This window comes from Heterocephalus glaber, unplaced genomic scaffold (genome assembly GCF_053883595.1).
Source record: "Heterocephalus glaber isolate CG9 unplaced genomic scaffold, H.glaber_assembly_v1.0 deba00001724, whole genome shotgun sequence".
Classification (NCBI taxonomy): domain Eukaryota; kingdom Metazoa; phylum Chordata; class Mammalia; order Rodentia; family Bathyergidae; genus Heterocephalus; species Heterocephalus glaber.
The window spans coordinates 6,633,745-6,648,110 of NW_028258435.1; the positions used below are offsets into that span (position 1 = coordinate 6,633,745).

General features: G+C 54.8%; 2 protein-coding genes across 2 annotated transcripts; both read right to left on the minus strand.

Annotated features, from left to right (window-relative positions):
• Positions 1-383: 383 nt before the first annotated feature.
• On the minus strand, positions 384-6,018 carry Adi1 (acireductone dioxygenase 1). Its single transcript, NM_001285856.1, is given in 4 exon segments — positions 384-1,119; positions 2,118-2,297; positions 3,553-3,672; positions 5,836-6,018. Coding segments are annotated over 4 exon segments (540 nt in total). The 5' UTR covers positions 5,956-6,018; the 3' UTR covers positions 384-999.
• Positions 6,019-7,496: 1,478 nt separating this feature from the next.
• Rnaseh1 (ribonuclease H1) lies at positions 7,497-13,738 on the minus strand. The gene is given in 8 exon segments (NM_001285850.1): positions 7,497-7,655; positions 8,188-8,312; positions 8,521-8,605; positions 8,937-8,991; positions 10,042-10,141; positions 11,287-11,445; positions 12,539-12,654; positions 13,611-13,738. Coding segments are annotated over 8 exon segments (927 nt in total).
• Between the last annotated feature and the right edge of the window lie 628 nt (positions 13,739-14,366).

Genomic DNA, 14,366 nt, shown 5'->3' on the forward strand with positions numbered 1-14,366 from the left:
CACTACGACTGGTGGACTGTTTTCCTGTGATTACAGCAAGCTAGGCACAACTGCATCTCCATATTTGTGTTTGTGTGTGAGAGATGTGGGTTGGAAGCTACGTCTCCCACAGGCCAAACACTGTGCACCCCGATGTCCCCATGCCCCCGATTCTGGGTAGAAGAACAGTTACCTGTCTTACAATTTATCTGTGAAAGGATGTAGAACTCTTACCCTGGACAACACAGGTGACAGCCATTAGCTATGTACACACAGGCAAACAAGCATGGAAATATGGGTGTTGATGCCATATTACAGGGAATGGGAAAGGGGATGTTACCAGAGACTTGAGAAACTGAGTCTTGCGCTGATCTAAGCTGCTCTGGGCAGCAAAGACAAAGGACTCCCAGGACATCCAGTGTTTATTCATTACAAGTATGGGAAAGGGGGAAGCTGGACAGGGCTTGGGTTACCTGCTGATAACAAGGATCAGGCAGGAAGAACTGGAAGTGAGGGCACAGCCTATCTGTGCTGAAGAGAACAGACAGTTAATTCAGAGGGGAGGATTTAGCTGGAGTCAGTTGACCTTCACTGGGAGTGAACTCAGCCGACTGGACTTCCAATGTAACAGCTAAATTATGGGGGGGGCGGGAAGTGTCTGCTATACCATACCTACAGAACTCGAGCAACTCCAGGCTGGTGCATAATTAAGGCAATGACTTTACTGAGACAAGGACGGGGCAGGAGAAGCCCAAGTTTGCCCTCCCCACACCAGCTGCAGGCCATGGATGCCCACGCACCATTCAGCAGCCATGCTCTGAGCCAAAGTTTGTACTGAGGCACAGAGCAGTGCTGGTACCACCCGGGGCTCCTGCATCCTGGTCTTGATTAATCAGAGAAGATCATGGTGACATCAGGATTTCCAGTTGCTTCGAGTGAAAATCAGCTGATTAAAAATATTCTGATCAGATCATCATGTAGAGGAACAGAAGTGGGTCTCCACAGCACAGTTCCGGGCAGCTATGCTGTCTGCTCCAGGAACTTAACATACTGCTCCCGGGCAGAGAAGTGCTCAGCCGGCCGGTTGTACGCTGTCCACACTGGCTCGCCCACGAATAGCCGCATTGCCTTCACGTAGTTCTAGGAAGCAGACAGAGGGGTGAGAGCCTCAGTCAGCAACACCAGCACTACCCACAATGGTCAGGAGTGCCCCACTCCAGCTAAGGGGACCCTTGCCTGGCCTCGCTGGTGGCTGGAGCCCGCATGTCTGTCCCCACTAAGGATCGGGTCAGCTGTGCATGTGAGCCCCGCCCCAGCCTCACAGGTGCCCTGGCATCTTCTCTGTCCTCGGAGTCCAGCTCTCCTGAGAACTAGCACTGGAGCCAGGTATGGTAGCACATGCCTATGATCCCAGCACTCAGGAGGCTGAGGCAGGAGGATCACTGCAAGTTCAAGGCCAGCCTGGACTACATAGGGAGATGCTGTCTCAAAAAACAAAAACAGGGCTGGAGATGTAGTTCAGTGGCACTGCACCTGCCTGGCAAACAAGGTCCTGAGTTTGATCCCCAGTACCCCCCCCAAAAAAACTACATAAATTTCATATTTATCCAAATCACATCAACAGCACCAAGAGCTATCTTTTCTCTGTGTTTGGTGCCAATCCCCATTACTATATTCTACTGTTAGGGGCCAAAAGCAACAGCATAGCCACTGTATAGCACCACACACCTATGGCCCCAAGGACCCAGGAGCAGTGTAGCTGGGAGAAGCTCTTGGGGCTGGGCCAGGCAGAGCAGGGGCAGGAGAGGCAGGGGCAAGAGGGGAGGAGGGATTGGGTGGGGGGAGGAGGAGCAGGAAGAGGGCAGGCAGGCAGGGCAAGGCAAGAGGAACTAGGCCAGGCACTGTCTTGCCGCCCTGGGCACCCTCACTGGCTTGCAGGCTGGGACTACAGAGCAGGGCAACATTGTCTGCCCACGGCCCTCCAGGTCCTGGGCTGGTGGCCCCTTCTGGGAGCAGCTGCAGGCCCCATGCCCTCTAAGCTCACAGGCCGTGGGTCTCCAGTGGCCCAGCTGCGGTCCCTGCTCTCTGGGAAGTGTGGCCAGCACTGTTCCCATGGAGAACGTGGCAGGCAGCACTACCTTCTCGTCCAGTGTGAAGCGGTGGTAGATGCCGGCTGGCAGGGTGATCATGTCGCCCTTCTCCATGGAGATCCGGATCCACCTGTCCTCCTTGTCCCTGACATCGAAGTACCCGCTGCCATCCAGGATGTAGCGGATCTCCTCGTCCAGGTGCAAGTGCTCCGTGTAGAAGATCTGGATCTGGGGAGCAGGGGTCCCTGTGAAGCAGGGAAGGAAGGGTCTGGCCCCACAGTGACTGCCTCACACAGCCACAACCACACTGTCCGTGGAGCCGCTGAGGGTCAGGCGGGGACAGAGCCACACAGGGCAGAGGCAGGAGGCTTCCCAGGGCAAATCCACAGAAAAGCCGGAGCCTTCTATAGTGAAAGCCATGCCCTTCATCGGGACTGCGCCTCAGGGTCCCTCCCACCCCCCCGGGACTGTTAGCATCTCCCAGCTGCACCTGGGTGTTTGGAGTCTTCCTACCTAAAGGTTACAAGTTTCTGGCCAGGTGTAGGGGTACATGCATGTAATCCCAGGGCTCTGGCAGGCTGAGGCAGGAGGACCACAAGTCTAAGCCCAAGCCTGAGCTAATCAGTGACTCAGGGAGACCTTGTCTCAAAAGAAAAAATTAAAAAAGGGCTGGGGATGTAGCTCCATGTGAAGGCCTGAGTTCCATCCCAGCATTGCAGAGAAAAAAAAAAAGCATCCCATGTCTGGAAAAGCTTAAATGTCTGGACAGTCGGTCCTTATAGGACAAAGGACACGGACCCCTCCCTGGGATTCGGGTTTCACCCCATGGGATCTGTTAGCAAGGCCGTGGGACAGGAGGGGGCCTCGACGTTCTGCATGGTTTTGGGAGCCACATCCACCCAGCAGGGCTGAGCAGAGCAACACAAACAAGGTCACGCAGGCTGTCCTAAGCACTGCCATGGCTGCCAGGAAGTAACAGAGATGATGAGCACCAGGTGCAGGGGCACAGTGTGGGGTGCAAGTGCCTTTCTGTACAGTTCTGACTTCAGAACCTGCTTATGCTTTACCAAGTCATACTCAGGAGGCTGAGGCAGGAGGATCACAAGTCCAAGGCAAGCCTGGGCTACGCATTGAGACCATGTCTCAAAAAACCAAAACCGTAATTAAGAAACAAAGAAGAAAAAAGTCTTCAAACCAGTGACCTCAGCTTCCACCTCAAGAAATTAAGAGAAAAAAAGAGCAAATTAAACCCAAAGTACAAAGAAGGAGACAAAGATCAGAGCAGAAATCAATTTTTAAAAAAATCAATGAAGCCAAAGTTCTCCATGAGGATCAATGAAATCAGTGAGCCTCCAGCCAGGGCCAGCAGAGGAGAAGACACGGGCACCAGATCGGCGCCAAGGGGCTGCCACTCCGCCTCAGAGCCACATGAAGAAGCTAACGGGAGAGAAGGGGCTTCTGGGCCCCTCCCGGCCGGCCTCACCTTCTTCTCAAAGTCGGGCAGTTTGTCCCTGCAGATGGTGATGATGTCCATCCAGGAGTAGCTCCGGTCCCTGCGGATCTGCGCCAGCACCGGGTCGGACTCGTACTTGTCAGCATCCAGCTGCATGGGCAGGTGATGAGGGGGAGCCCCGTTAACATGAAGGGACGTGAACCCCTCTCTCAGGACCCCCAGCATGATTCTATCCAAACACACACCCATTCCTCTTTGACATTTTTACTGTTTGTTTGCTTGCAGTACTCTGGGCTGAACCCAGGGCCTTATACTGGCTCCACCCCCAGCCCTATTTAATTTCTTTTTGAGACTAGAGCTGGACTTGAACTTGCAATCCTCCTGCCTCAGCCTGCCGGAGTGCTGGGATGACGGGTGTGTGCCACCACGCCTGGCTTCACTTATTCCTTTGCCAGCTCTAAAGCTGCCCTCCTTCGCGTCCTCTCCTCACTTCCGCCTCCGAGGAGCAATCAGGGATGTGGAGCTCTGCCCCTCCCTGCAGCTCCCTTCTTGGTCCCTGTCACCTGACTGACTGGCCAACGACACTGCTCTCTCCTGTGGCCCATTCCTCTGCACCTCTGCTGAGGAGGAGTCTCACTGCCACTGGGCCGAGGCTTGGCCACAGGGTGTCCCTGGGCTGGGCATCAGGGCCCCCAGCCCACACAAAAGCTCAAGTTCACCAGGCTGGGACAAAAGCACATCTGTCCTGTGGACCCAGGAAACTTTTCTACTTCTCTCTTCCCCTCCCCACCGATTTTAAAAGAAATCTACACTCTAGAGCTGGGGATGACGGCGCAGCGCAGACCTGTAATGCCAGTGCTCAAGAGGCTGAAGCAGAAGGAACGCTGTGAGTTCGAGGCCAGCCTGGGCTACACGGTGAGCTCAAGGCCAGCCTGGACCTCATAGCGAAACCCTGGTTCAAAAAAAGAAAGTTAAAAAAAAATGCTCTGATCAGTTCCTACTGCTAAACAAAGGGCAGGGGACAGCCTTTGGCACTGAGCACCTGACCTGAAACAGCACAGACTGGCTCTACATTCCACAGAACCAAAGTGAAACCAGAGAAGCAGATCGACCCCAACACTAGTGTTGCCTAAAAACAGGAAAGTCCAGGCTACCTGAGCAGCTTAGAAACCGCCTTCCGCCTTGGCACTCACAGAAAATAACCTGAAGTAACCGGACCCAAACCCCCAGTCTACCGGCCTGTGATTCCCTCATCCCACCTTGCGGCACCCACTCTTCGGCCAACACGGTTGGGAGCTTCCGTGTTTGAGGGACTGGTTCCCAGACAGGGGTGCACACACACGCGCACGCACACATACACAAACACTCTCACGCCTGTGCGTCCCTGGTATAGAGGTCCCATGGGTGAGCTCTTCCCCTCACACGGGTCGAGGTCACTTTTCAAGGACTGACGTCCTCTTTTGTTGGAACGACAGTCTTCACTGGGTCCTGCACAGGGTCCACTAGGTGACATTTTACTGTTTTCAGACAGGGTCTCGCCATGTAGTTCCGGTTGGCCTCGAACTCGAAGCGATCCTCTGCCTCAGCCTCCCGAGTGCTGGAATTACAGGCCCTGGCTGGGTGACCTTTTAATATCAGAAGGGCAGACACTCCACTGTCGGGTCACATTAGCACTGAGTTCGTCCACACCTCTCACCCTCTGTCCCACAAACACCCCTTACCGATCTGCTCCTCCCAAGCCCAGCTGCCCTGGCGGGGTCCCGGGCCGGGCCGGGCGGCGCGCAAAGCGGGTCTGAGTGTGGTTTGCTCGGACCGCAGTCACTAAGACACCAGTCAAGAGACACACTGAAAGGATGGCTCTGATCAGCTATGGTGGCACAGGCATGTAATCTCACTGTCTCAGGTAAGAGTCCAGAAGCAGGTCCCCAGCCCAGCGTGGTGACGCACGCCTGTCATCCCAGCACTAGGGAGGCTGAGGCAGGAGGACTTCGAGCTAGAGTTCCAGTTGGGCAACTTAGTAACTTACAGAGGCCCTGTCTCAACATTAAAGAGGTCTGGGAGCGCGGCTCATCTCGCTACCTAGTACTGCAGAGAAGGGCTGCCTCCAGAGCGGGCCCTGCCTGCACTCCATCTGACCCAGGGAAGCACAGCAGCTGGAGGCAGAACCAAACAGACGCAGGCGCCCAACCCGGCCTGCGCATGCGCAGAGCGGCCCGGACCGGAGGCCGCGGCACCCCACCACCAGCGCCGTGCAGCGCATGCGCCATGCTCCGGCCGCGGGAGAGGGCCATCGGGCGCAGCAGCCCCGCGCACCTTCCAGTAGAGCACGCCGAGTCTGCGCAGCTGCTCCAGGCTCACTGGGCGGTCGGGCTCGAGACGGTGAGGCAGCCGTGGGTCGTCCGCGGACTCGTCCATGTACCAGGCCTGCACCATGGCGGCGACTGGGCTTCGCGGGGGAGAGCAGCAGGGACCGGCGGGTAGTAGCCTGGGGCGGGGAGGGGCGGGGCAAGTAGGAAGGCCGGGAAGGTGCTGGGCTGCCTGGGGGCGGAGCTTCCCCAACCGGCCGGGCCGCGGGACTGGGAAGGGGCGGGGCTCCTCTGCCAGCCGGCCCCGCCCTCGCGGTGCTCCAGACGGATTCCGCGTCCCACCCGCGTTTCCTGCAACCCGGAGCTGCAAACTCGGTGCTGTGCCCGTGCGGTCCCTGCAGGACCTGCCCAGCTACGTTCTCGCTGCGTGCAATCCTCCTGCCTCGGCCCCGGCCCGCCGGAACAACAGGGGTGCATCACCACGTCGGCACAGCTGTTTCAGAGGACCCTGCCAGCCAGGCTAGGGAACCAGGCCTGCCTGCAGGGAGAAGAGCCTCACCCCTCTGTGACCCGCCACTGGCCTTCCCTGCTCACCCTTGCGTCGAAGCCCCGGGGTCCCTGGCTGGCCCTTACATTTATCCATCTTGGGCACCTGGGCTTACACACAGCCTGGGGTAGGGACGCGGTCCTCCGGTCCCATTTTCCAGCTCACTGACCATTAGCGTGAAAACAGGCAGCCAAGTCTAGATTCTGGAACATCACACAGACGCCCAAGTCCTTCAAGGGATGCAGTGAGGACAGGGCGGAGGGGGGTTGCAAAGCAGGGAGACCAAGGCACAAATCAGGCCAATAGGACGCACAGGACAAACCCAGCGGCACCCCGGAAGTGCCTCCTGTGGTCCAGAAGGAAGAGGTGGCTGGAGGGGCCCGAGCGGGAAGGGGGTCACTGGCCACACAGCGGTGACTCCAAGAGGGCACAGCTGCCATCTTGCTTTTATTTTATGCAAAAACATTTAAAAACACATTACGTCCAACGTTGTCTTAAAAATAATTCATAAGCTTAAAACTAAAGAGATAAAAAAAGATCGTAGACTGATTGACGCCCCTGGTCTTTAACTGGTGCCCCGCCCTCCTCCTGCCCTGCTGGCAAAGGCGCCTGCAGTCCTTCCGGACCCGCCTGTCCGCACCGCACTGTATTTTGCTTGATGAGACGGTGGTCTCACTGCACAGTTCAGGCTGGCCTCAAACTCGTTCTGGAATTATGCCATAGGTGTGCACCACCACGCCCAGCAGTACGAGGGACTGAACCAGGGCCTTTCCACAGGGCTACTTCCCCAACCTTTTCTCTTTTCTTACTTATTTACCCATTTTTTTTGAGACAAGGTTTGCAAAGTTGCCCAGGCTGAGCTCAAACTTGTGATCCTCCTGCTCAGCCTCCCAGAGTGCTGGGATTACACATGTGTGCCACCATGCCCGGTTCCAATGTTTTATTTTTACTGTTTGCTTATTTAAATCAAAGCTCAAGCACTTTGGGCCAGGCTGCATGGAAACAGAGAAGAGTGTCAAGCCCAATAAGCACAGCACCGACACCTCCCATGCATCCTGTTAAGCAGTGTCCCGCTGTGTCTGGGGGCCGAGGTGCCCTCGCTCAGTGGGAAGCTAGCTGCATCACACAGCACACACTGGGGGCAACAGGTCCCCGCAGCCCTGGCTCCCAAGTCCTGGGTCCTGGGCGACCCCGCTCTCTTCAGACTGCCGGGCGCCTTCTCTCGCCAGCCTGTCCGCCTCCTCGTTGCCCGTGAATCCAGAGTGGCCAGGAATGTGCATCTGCCAGACAAACGTTCACAATTATCTGCTCGTCGGGCAGTGCATGGCCGCACTCACTGTCCCCAGCGTGGGCCGAGCACACACAGAGGGCACAGCTGCCACTGAGTCTCTGGTGGCGACATCGCGGACACCAGGCAGCGCTGTTCTCCCACTGCACACGGAGACTGGGCAGCCCCCAGGTAGACCGCGGGAGGGGCATCTCCACGGCCCGCACTTTAGTCTCCAAAGAATAGATGTGGCCCCACACTCGGCAGGCCAAGGCAGCAGCACCACGAGCTGGAGCCAGCCGGAGCAGCACAGGGAGACCCGGCTCAAACACACAGAAAGTAAGGAAAAAGACAGAAAAGGGCCGGGGCCGGGGCCGGGGCTGGAGCTCGGTGGTAGTGTCCCTGGGTTCAGGCTCCAGTGAGTGAACAAAGCCCAAGAGAAAAGCCCGGTATTGTTCAAGGCCAAGGGAATCAAATGTGTTCGGTGCACAGCACAGCGCTCCCTTGTCAGAGTCCTCTCCCCGCACCGAGGAGCCCGCACTCACCCACTGGATGTCCATGCCCCGCGTGAGCCCCTCCAGCCGCATGAAGTCCTCCTTGTTGATCACCTCCTTCCCCATGCTTGTCCTCCACCCGTTCTTCTTCCAGCCCGGTACCCAGCTCGTGATCCCTAAACACACACAGCTCGTCCAGGGGGGCATCGGGGCTGCACCCCACCCCTCCCCTACACCCCAACTGCGATGTCACTGCTCCTGCCTGAGGGTCCCGACCTGCCGCACCTCCCGGCCCCCCTGTCCCAGACAGACCAGGCGTCAGCTGTGACCGAGCCCTCTAATCCCTCCCCAGGACTGGGCCCTCAGCCGAGGACTCGCGCTCACCGTTGATGGTGAACATGCTGTCTGTGTACAGCACCAGCTTGCTGATGTTCTGGGCCCTGGCCTGCTCTATGGCTTTGCAGGCTGCCTGGGGAGACGGAAGGGTGGTCAGGTGGACAGCAAGCTCCACTCCAGGTGCCCCTTGGCTCACAGTGACCCCGAAGCTAGAACACCATGGCCTTCCTGCACGCTTGGTCCTTTATTCTCTACAGTGCTAAACACTGCTCCTGTTGCCACCTACTTGAAATAAGATTTTAAATTTTCTCCAGAAAATTCCCATCTTCAGAATTTTTAAAACCCAAATTTTCTTTGGAACTTAGTATGTCCCATACATATGGATAATAAGATAAGGAAAAAATGGCTGAAGTGCTCATGGTCAACCTGAGGAAGGATAAACACACGTTTATGAGATTACTTACATGGATTTCCGCTCTCTGGTTGGTCTGTCGCCCAGGAAGTCTGATGCCTACATTCCTGTTTCAAAATGGAACAAAAGAAAATCATAAAGTTAAGTCTTAAAGCAGCTCCAGTCAATGGAAACAACAAAGTAGTGTGTTCTTTTCTTTTTTGTTGTTGTTGTTTTCTGAAAGACAAAAGCTTCATTGCAGAAACACAGCCTTTCAAAGTTAAAGTGAGTGACAGCACGGAGTGGTGGCGCACATCTGTCCTCCCATCACTCCAGAAGCTGAGGCAGGAGGATCACTGTGAGCTAAAGGCCAGCCGGGACTACACAGTGAGAGCCTGTGTCAAAGAAAAAATAAAGTCACAGCGACGATGGTAAGGCTCTGGGGGCAGACGCCTGGGGCGGTGTCACACCCAGGACATGGGCCACAGGCCAAAGGCTACACTAAGGCACTGGGCTGGGTCTCAGGCGGGCGCAAATCCCAGGCACTGTGCCACAGTGGTGCCCTCCCACCAGGGTCTACAGCTCACAGGAGATGTTAATAAGGAACTCTGTAAAGCACGAGAGACGCGGATAGCAGCACCACTGCAGACCGTTTACACCAAGCAGCTGCAGCATGCCTCCCATGGGCACCGGACATAACGGAAACCAAAGGTCAGGGTGGGGCTGGGGCTCCCAGGTCACTTCCCATGCATGCACCAAGTCTCAGGGCCCTGAGCCCTCTACAGGCTCCTCCCAGGGCCTGGTCTAGCTGAAGGACTGCACCTCCCCTCACTTCGACTGCCTCTCACACAAAGTGTCCCTCTAGGCCCCAAATCCTCAGACTCCAGCAACAGGATGGCACCGAGCGGGGCCACCCACCTGGGACCCGGAGGCCCTGTCCCAAGCCACACAACGCTTAAGCTGGAGGCAGTGAGGGCGCTCTGTGGGAAGCTCTTGGGTAGACAGGGACGCCTAAGAGCAGCCAGGAGAGCGGCACAGTGAAGGACAAGGCTGCTCCCCCAATGCCCAGCCAGCACGCCCACCCACCAGGCTCCCACCACTGCCGGCCACTGGGATGACCCTGCCTCAGCCTTCACACGCTTTGGAATATGACTTGGTGGCTCTCCCTGCCCACTTACAGAGGGTGGCTGGGGCCCCAGTAGACGCCGATGCCTGCTCGTGCCCTCCTCCGCCCGTTACTGGAGCAGCAGCCATCAGTGTAGACTATGATGGAGTCTCCTGTGGAGGGAACAACAGTGCCACTGGGCCAACCTGCTGGGACTGAAGGGCACCTCTAGCAACTGTGAGGGTGGGACTCACACTGTGAGGCACAGGCTTCCGTCTAGGAAAACACGGTCCACTCCTCAGCTGGCCTCTGCTCCGGGCGAGCCTGGCTGCTCCACATTGGAACCTGCAGTGGACCCGGGCTCGAGCCCCATGCCAGAGGGCTTGGGGAAGGCAGTGCTGTCCTCTCCCTACAGCTGGCCAACCGGAAACAGCTTGGCCCACCACTGGCAGCCTCAATGCCTGATGGTCAGTAACCAAATCACAGGTCCCAGTTTGTCTGAAATAACCGCAGGCCTGATCTATAAACAGAGCTGCACCATGTTCACTGGTTCCCCAGAGTTACACAAAATGGCTTCTTCTTGGGAAAACTCTGAACACACACTGATTTCTATGAAAAATGTTGTCTCTATTCTCTATTCCTACATGGAAAAGACAAAAAGGACTTATACAAGTCACCAAACACAACCCATCCTGGAGCTAAAGGTAGAGGAAAAGCCCGTGACCCTCGCTTCTCAGGACAAGGCAGGACATCCTGAGACCAACAAGACAGGGAGGCATGGGGCGGGGGCGGGCGGTGACATGACACAGGCCAGAGCGGCAGCAGGACCTGGGCAGCTCAGCGCCACACCTCCCTGCCTTAGGGCCCTACAGCCCTGCATGCTCATGAAGTACAGGAATGGCAAAATACCGCCGAGTGGTTTTTCATTTGTACTTTACAAAGTGCTTTTCCTAAGAACATTCAAAAGTTTATCAATTCTGCACCATTTGGTCTTTACACTGACCTTGCAGATTTCTTTACTACAAAGAATGACGACAGAAATCCGCTCAAATTTCTCCCTTTTAGAGCAAGAAGGTTTTATACAAACATTCATTCATTTATTCATTGGCACCGGGGACTGAAACCCAGGACCTTTGCACCTAGTTATGTCCCTGATCTTCCCCACCTTTTCTGCTTTTTTGAGTCTCACTGTGTATTCCATGCTGGCCTGCACTCATGATCTGCCTGCCTCGCCACCCAAGTGCTGGAATTATAGGCGTGCACAAGCAGGTCTGGCTATGACTGTTACATGCTCATTCCTCGTCCAGGCAAGACATACCCATGTAAGAAAATGTGTTCCTGCTAATGGGAGGGGCCGGCTCCGTGTTCTGTTTCGAGAGCTTGGCACTCGGCTCTGTGCCTCTGTCTTCACTGTCCTCCAGAGGCTCCCAGAGCCGCTTGCTGGCTTTCACCTGTGATTCCTGTGTATCTTTCTTCCCTGAAAGACAGTGTTTACTCATGAGTCAGAACCAATGCACATAACATGAAATGCTCAAGAATCAGGAATTCCGGGGCTGGGGATTTGGCTCAGTAGTTCCACCTCCTGCTTCGCTAGCACAAGGTCCCAAGTTCCATCCCCAGTACCAAAATAAAGAAAGAAAGAATCAGGAATTCCAGAGCACTGTTTCCTATCACTAAATCAACTTAAACCCCTCTGTATATGGCCCTACAAAAAAGAATGGCTCAGGACTCACCAGTTCATTCCAACATCCTTGAAATTATTCTACATTTTCCAAAATAAGCTTGATATAGACAGGACAACAGCATCAAACCAAATCTGGTTTTGATGGTGACAACAGAGACTCCCTTTACATGTCACAGCCAGCCTGAAAATCCAAGGGGTTCTTTCCCCAGGAAAAACAAAAGCCCACATTCCGTATAGATCAGAGGTGTCCAGGGTTCAGCCTGCTTCCAGCCCCAAATGCTACAATGACATGGATTCCATGTAGAGATTCTCCACACTGACCTACAGCCCCAGCCCCACACAGAATTTTAAAATCTCATGTCCTGTATCAGAATTGCTTTGCTTATTTCAGGGTGGGCATCATCTTGCATATCCCTTAGATTAGGTCTTAAACTTTCAATACTTTCTGTAACACATGAAATTGGAAGAAATTCCAATTGTGTGACGCTGTCCCAAATAAAAAGGAAACAGCGCCAGGGTGCATGCTGTGAAAGGAAGCAGATTCTTCCTTTAAACCACAGCCTATTTGCTCCAATGACAGTATAAGTTTTGGGTTTTTTTTTTAAACATAAGGAATTGGCCAAGCATATTGCCACATGCTGGCCTGGGCTACACAGCAAGACCCTGTCTCAAAAAAAACACAAAGAAAGGTAAGAAATTGTGACCTGCTGAACACACTGAATAGGACAGGAAATCAGGGTCCTTGTCTGTGTCTCCAACACTGTTACTAGCAGGACTCACGATTCTTCAATCTTTATTTATTCTTTAATGGGAAAATGATCCAAAGACATCTGGATAGGAGAGGCTGAGTGGGGTAAAATGTCACACTGACACGAGAGGCAAGTACCTTCTGAGCCATCTGGGCTCGAAGACTTTGTGACAAAGGCCCAGGCCTCATCCTCGGTGGCAAACTTCTTAAATCTGGCAGCAGGAAACCGGTCCACCTGTGCTCTGCATTCCTTCCTGGAAAAGCCCACACATCATTTCTGACCTCTCCCTCTTCAATTTACCTCCAAACACGTAACACTGGGCACGAAAGGATTAACTGATTAAGAGTCTTTTCTTGGGTCAGGAACAGCAGAAAAAGGATGCGCTGTCAGTTCCTTGTGTCAAAGGTTCACACTCTCCAATTTATAGTTTTATTTTACAGGTCAGATTCTACAACTCCTGTCTGTATATCCAGGGAGACAGAACATCAGTGGCATATGGCTTTCCACAAAGTAAAAGCACGCTAAAATCTGGGGGTCCTTGGAAAAAAGAGCCCATTAATCACTTTATCACAGCAAAAGGGCCAACATCTGAGATGCTGACCCTCAGTAGTGTACCTGTGAGGCACAGGGAAACATGCGCACAGGAATAAACCTTGGCATCACAAGGGAAGAGTTCCGGGCTCAAGTTGGGCTTCTGCCACTCACCTGCCTATGAATTTCCTCATCTCGGGGACCTGAGCGTGAAAATGACCCCGGGGGTGTGGTGTTACAGAGTGGGTGTTACAGGGAGCCAATTACGAATGCTACTTCACCAGTTTCCTCACAAACACACACATCCACAGAAGACAGGATTAGGTACAATCTGAGTTCTACTTCCAATTCAGCTGTACGAAAAACCTGGTAATGCTAGTTGGTACTGGTTCTGTATTACCTTTGAGTGCTGTTTGAGTCTCACTATGTAGCCCAGGCTGGCCTCGAACTTAAGGTGATTGTCCTGCCTCAGCCTCCTGAGTGCTGGGATAACGGGCTGCGCCACCTCTGGCTATGTGTTTCCTTTGGGAATTCCTCAATTGCAACAAAGAAGGTCGCTCCCAAACTTCAGTGGCGTTTCTGGCCCGCCAACACTACGAGAAAGTAGGGCCGCGGGCTCCGGGCCTCCAAGCGGAGCGACCCGCAGCCCTGGCACACGAGGACGCGACGGCCACTCACCAAGTCGAGAAGACCCCGGTCCTGCGGCCCCTCCGCACCGCGTAGAACATCCCCATCCCGCAGCAGCCTTGGCTGTAGCGCACGGCGCCCTGAGCAATTCTGCGAACCAGCGGCGCTACCCGCCGCATCACTCAGCTCCGCGCACGGCGCCGCATTTTGAAGGTCCCGACGAGCCGGGGGAACCGGAAGCACACTCAACCACACTTCCGGCGACGGCGCGAAGGCGATGACGACACAAGGGAGGGCGGGACCCGCTTCGGGTGGGCGGGGCTCACAGGTTCCTGGATGTGACAGAGGGCGGCTTAGCTGAGCCTCCGGGGGATCACAACAGGGTGGGGGTCCCCCTACAGCTGCTCAGGAGGAGACTGTGTACAAGTGAAGGTCGAAAGAGGGCGCGTGGACCCGCCTGGACCCCTGACCTTGGGGTGCGGGCTCGCAGGGGCGGACCCTTTCTGTTCTAAGCGGGCAGCTGACCAGGGCGTGGCCAGGCTTAGTGTACACCTGTAAGTCCAGCACCCTGTGGGCTGAGGCAGGAGGATCGCAAGTTCCAGCCCATCCTGGACAACTTAGCGACTTAATGAGAATTTCTCAAAATTTAAAAAAATAAGAAATGGTTGGGTACGTAGCCCAGTGTGAAGGCACTGTTCAATCCTCCAGTATGGCAAAATAAATAGATGACATTTACCATAGATAGATGATACATAAAATAAAAAGAGGAATCCCAGCCCATAACAGACAAATTAATAAAGACAATGT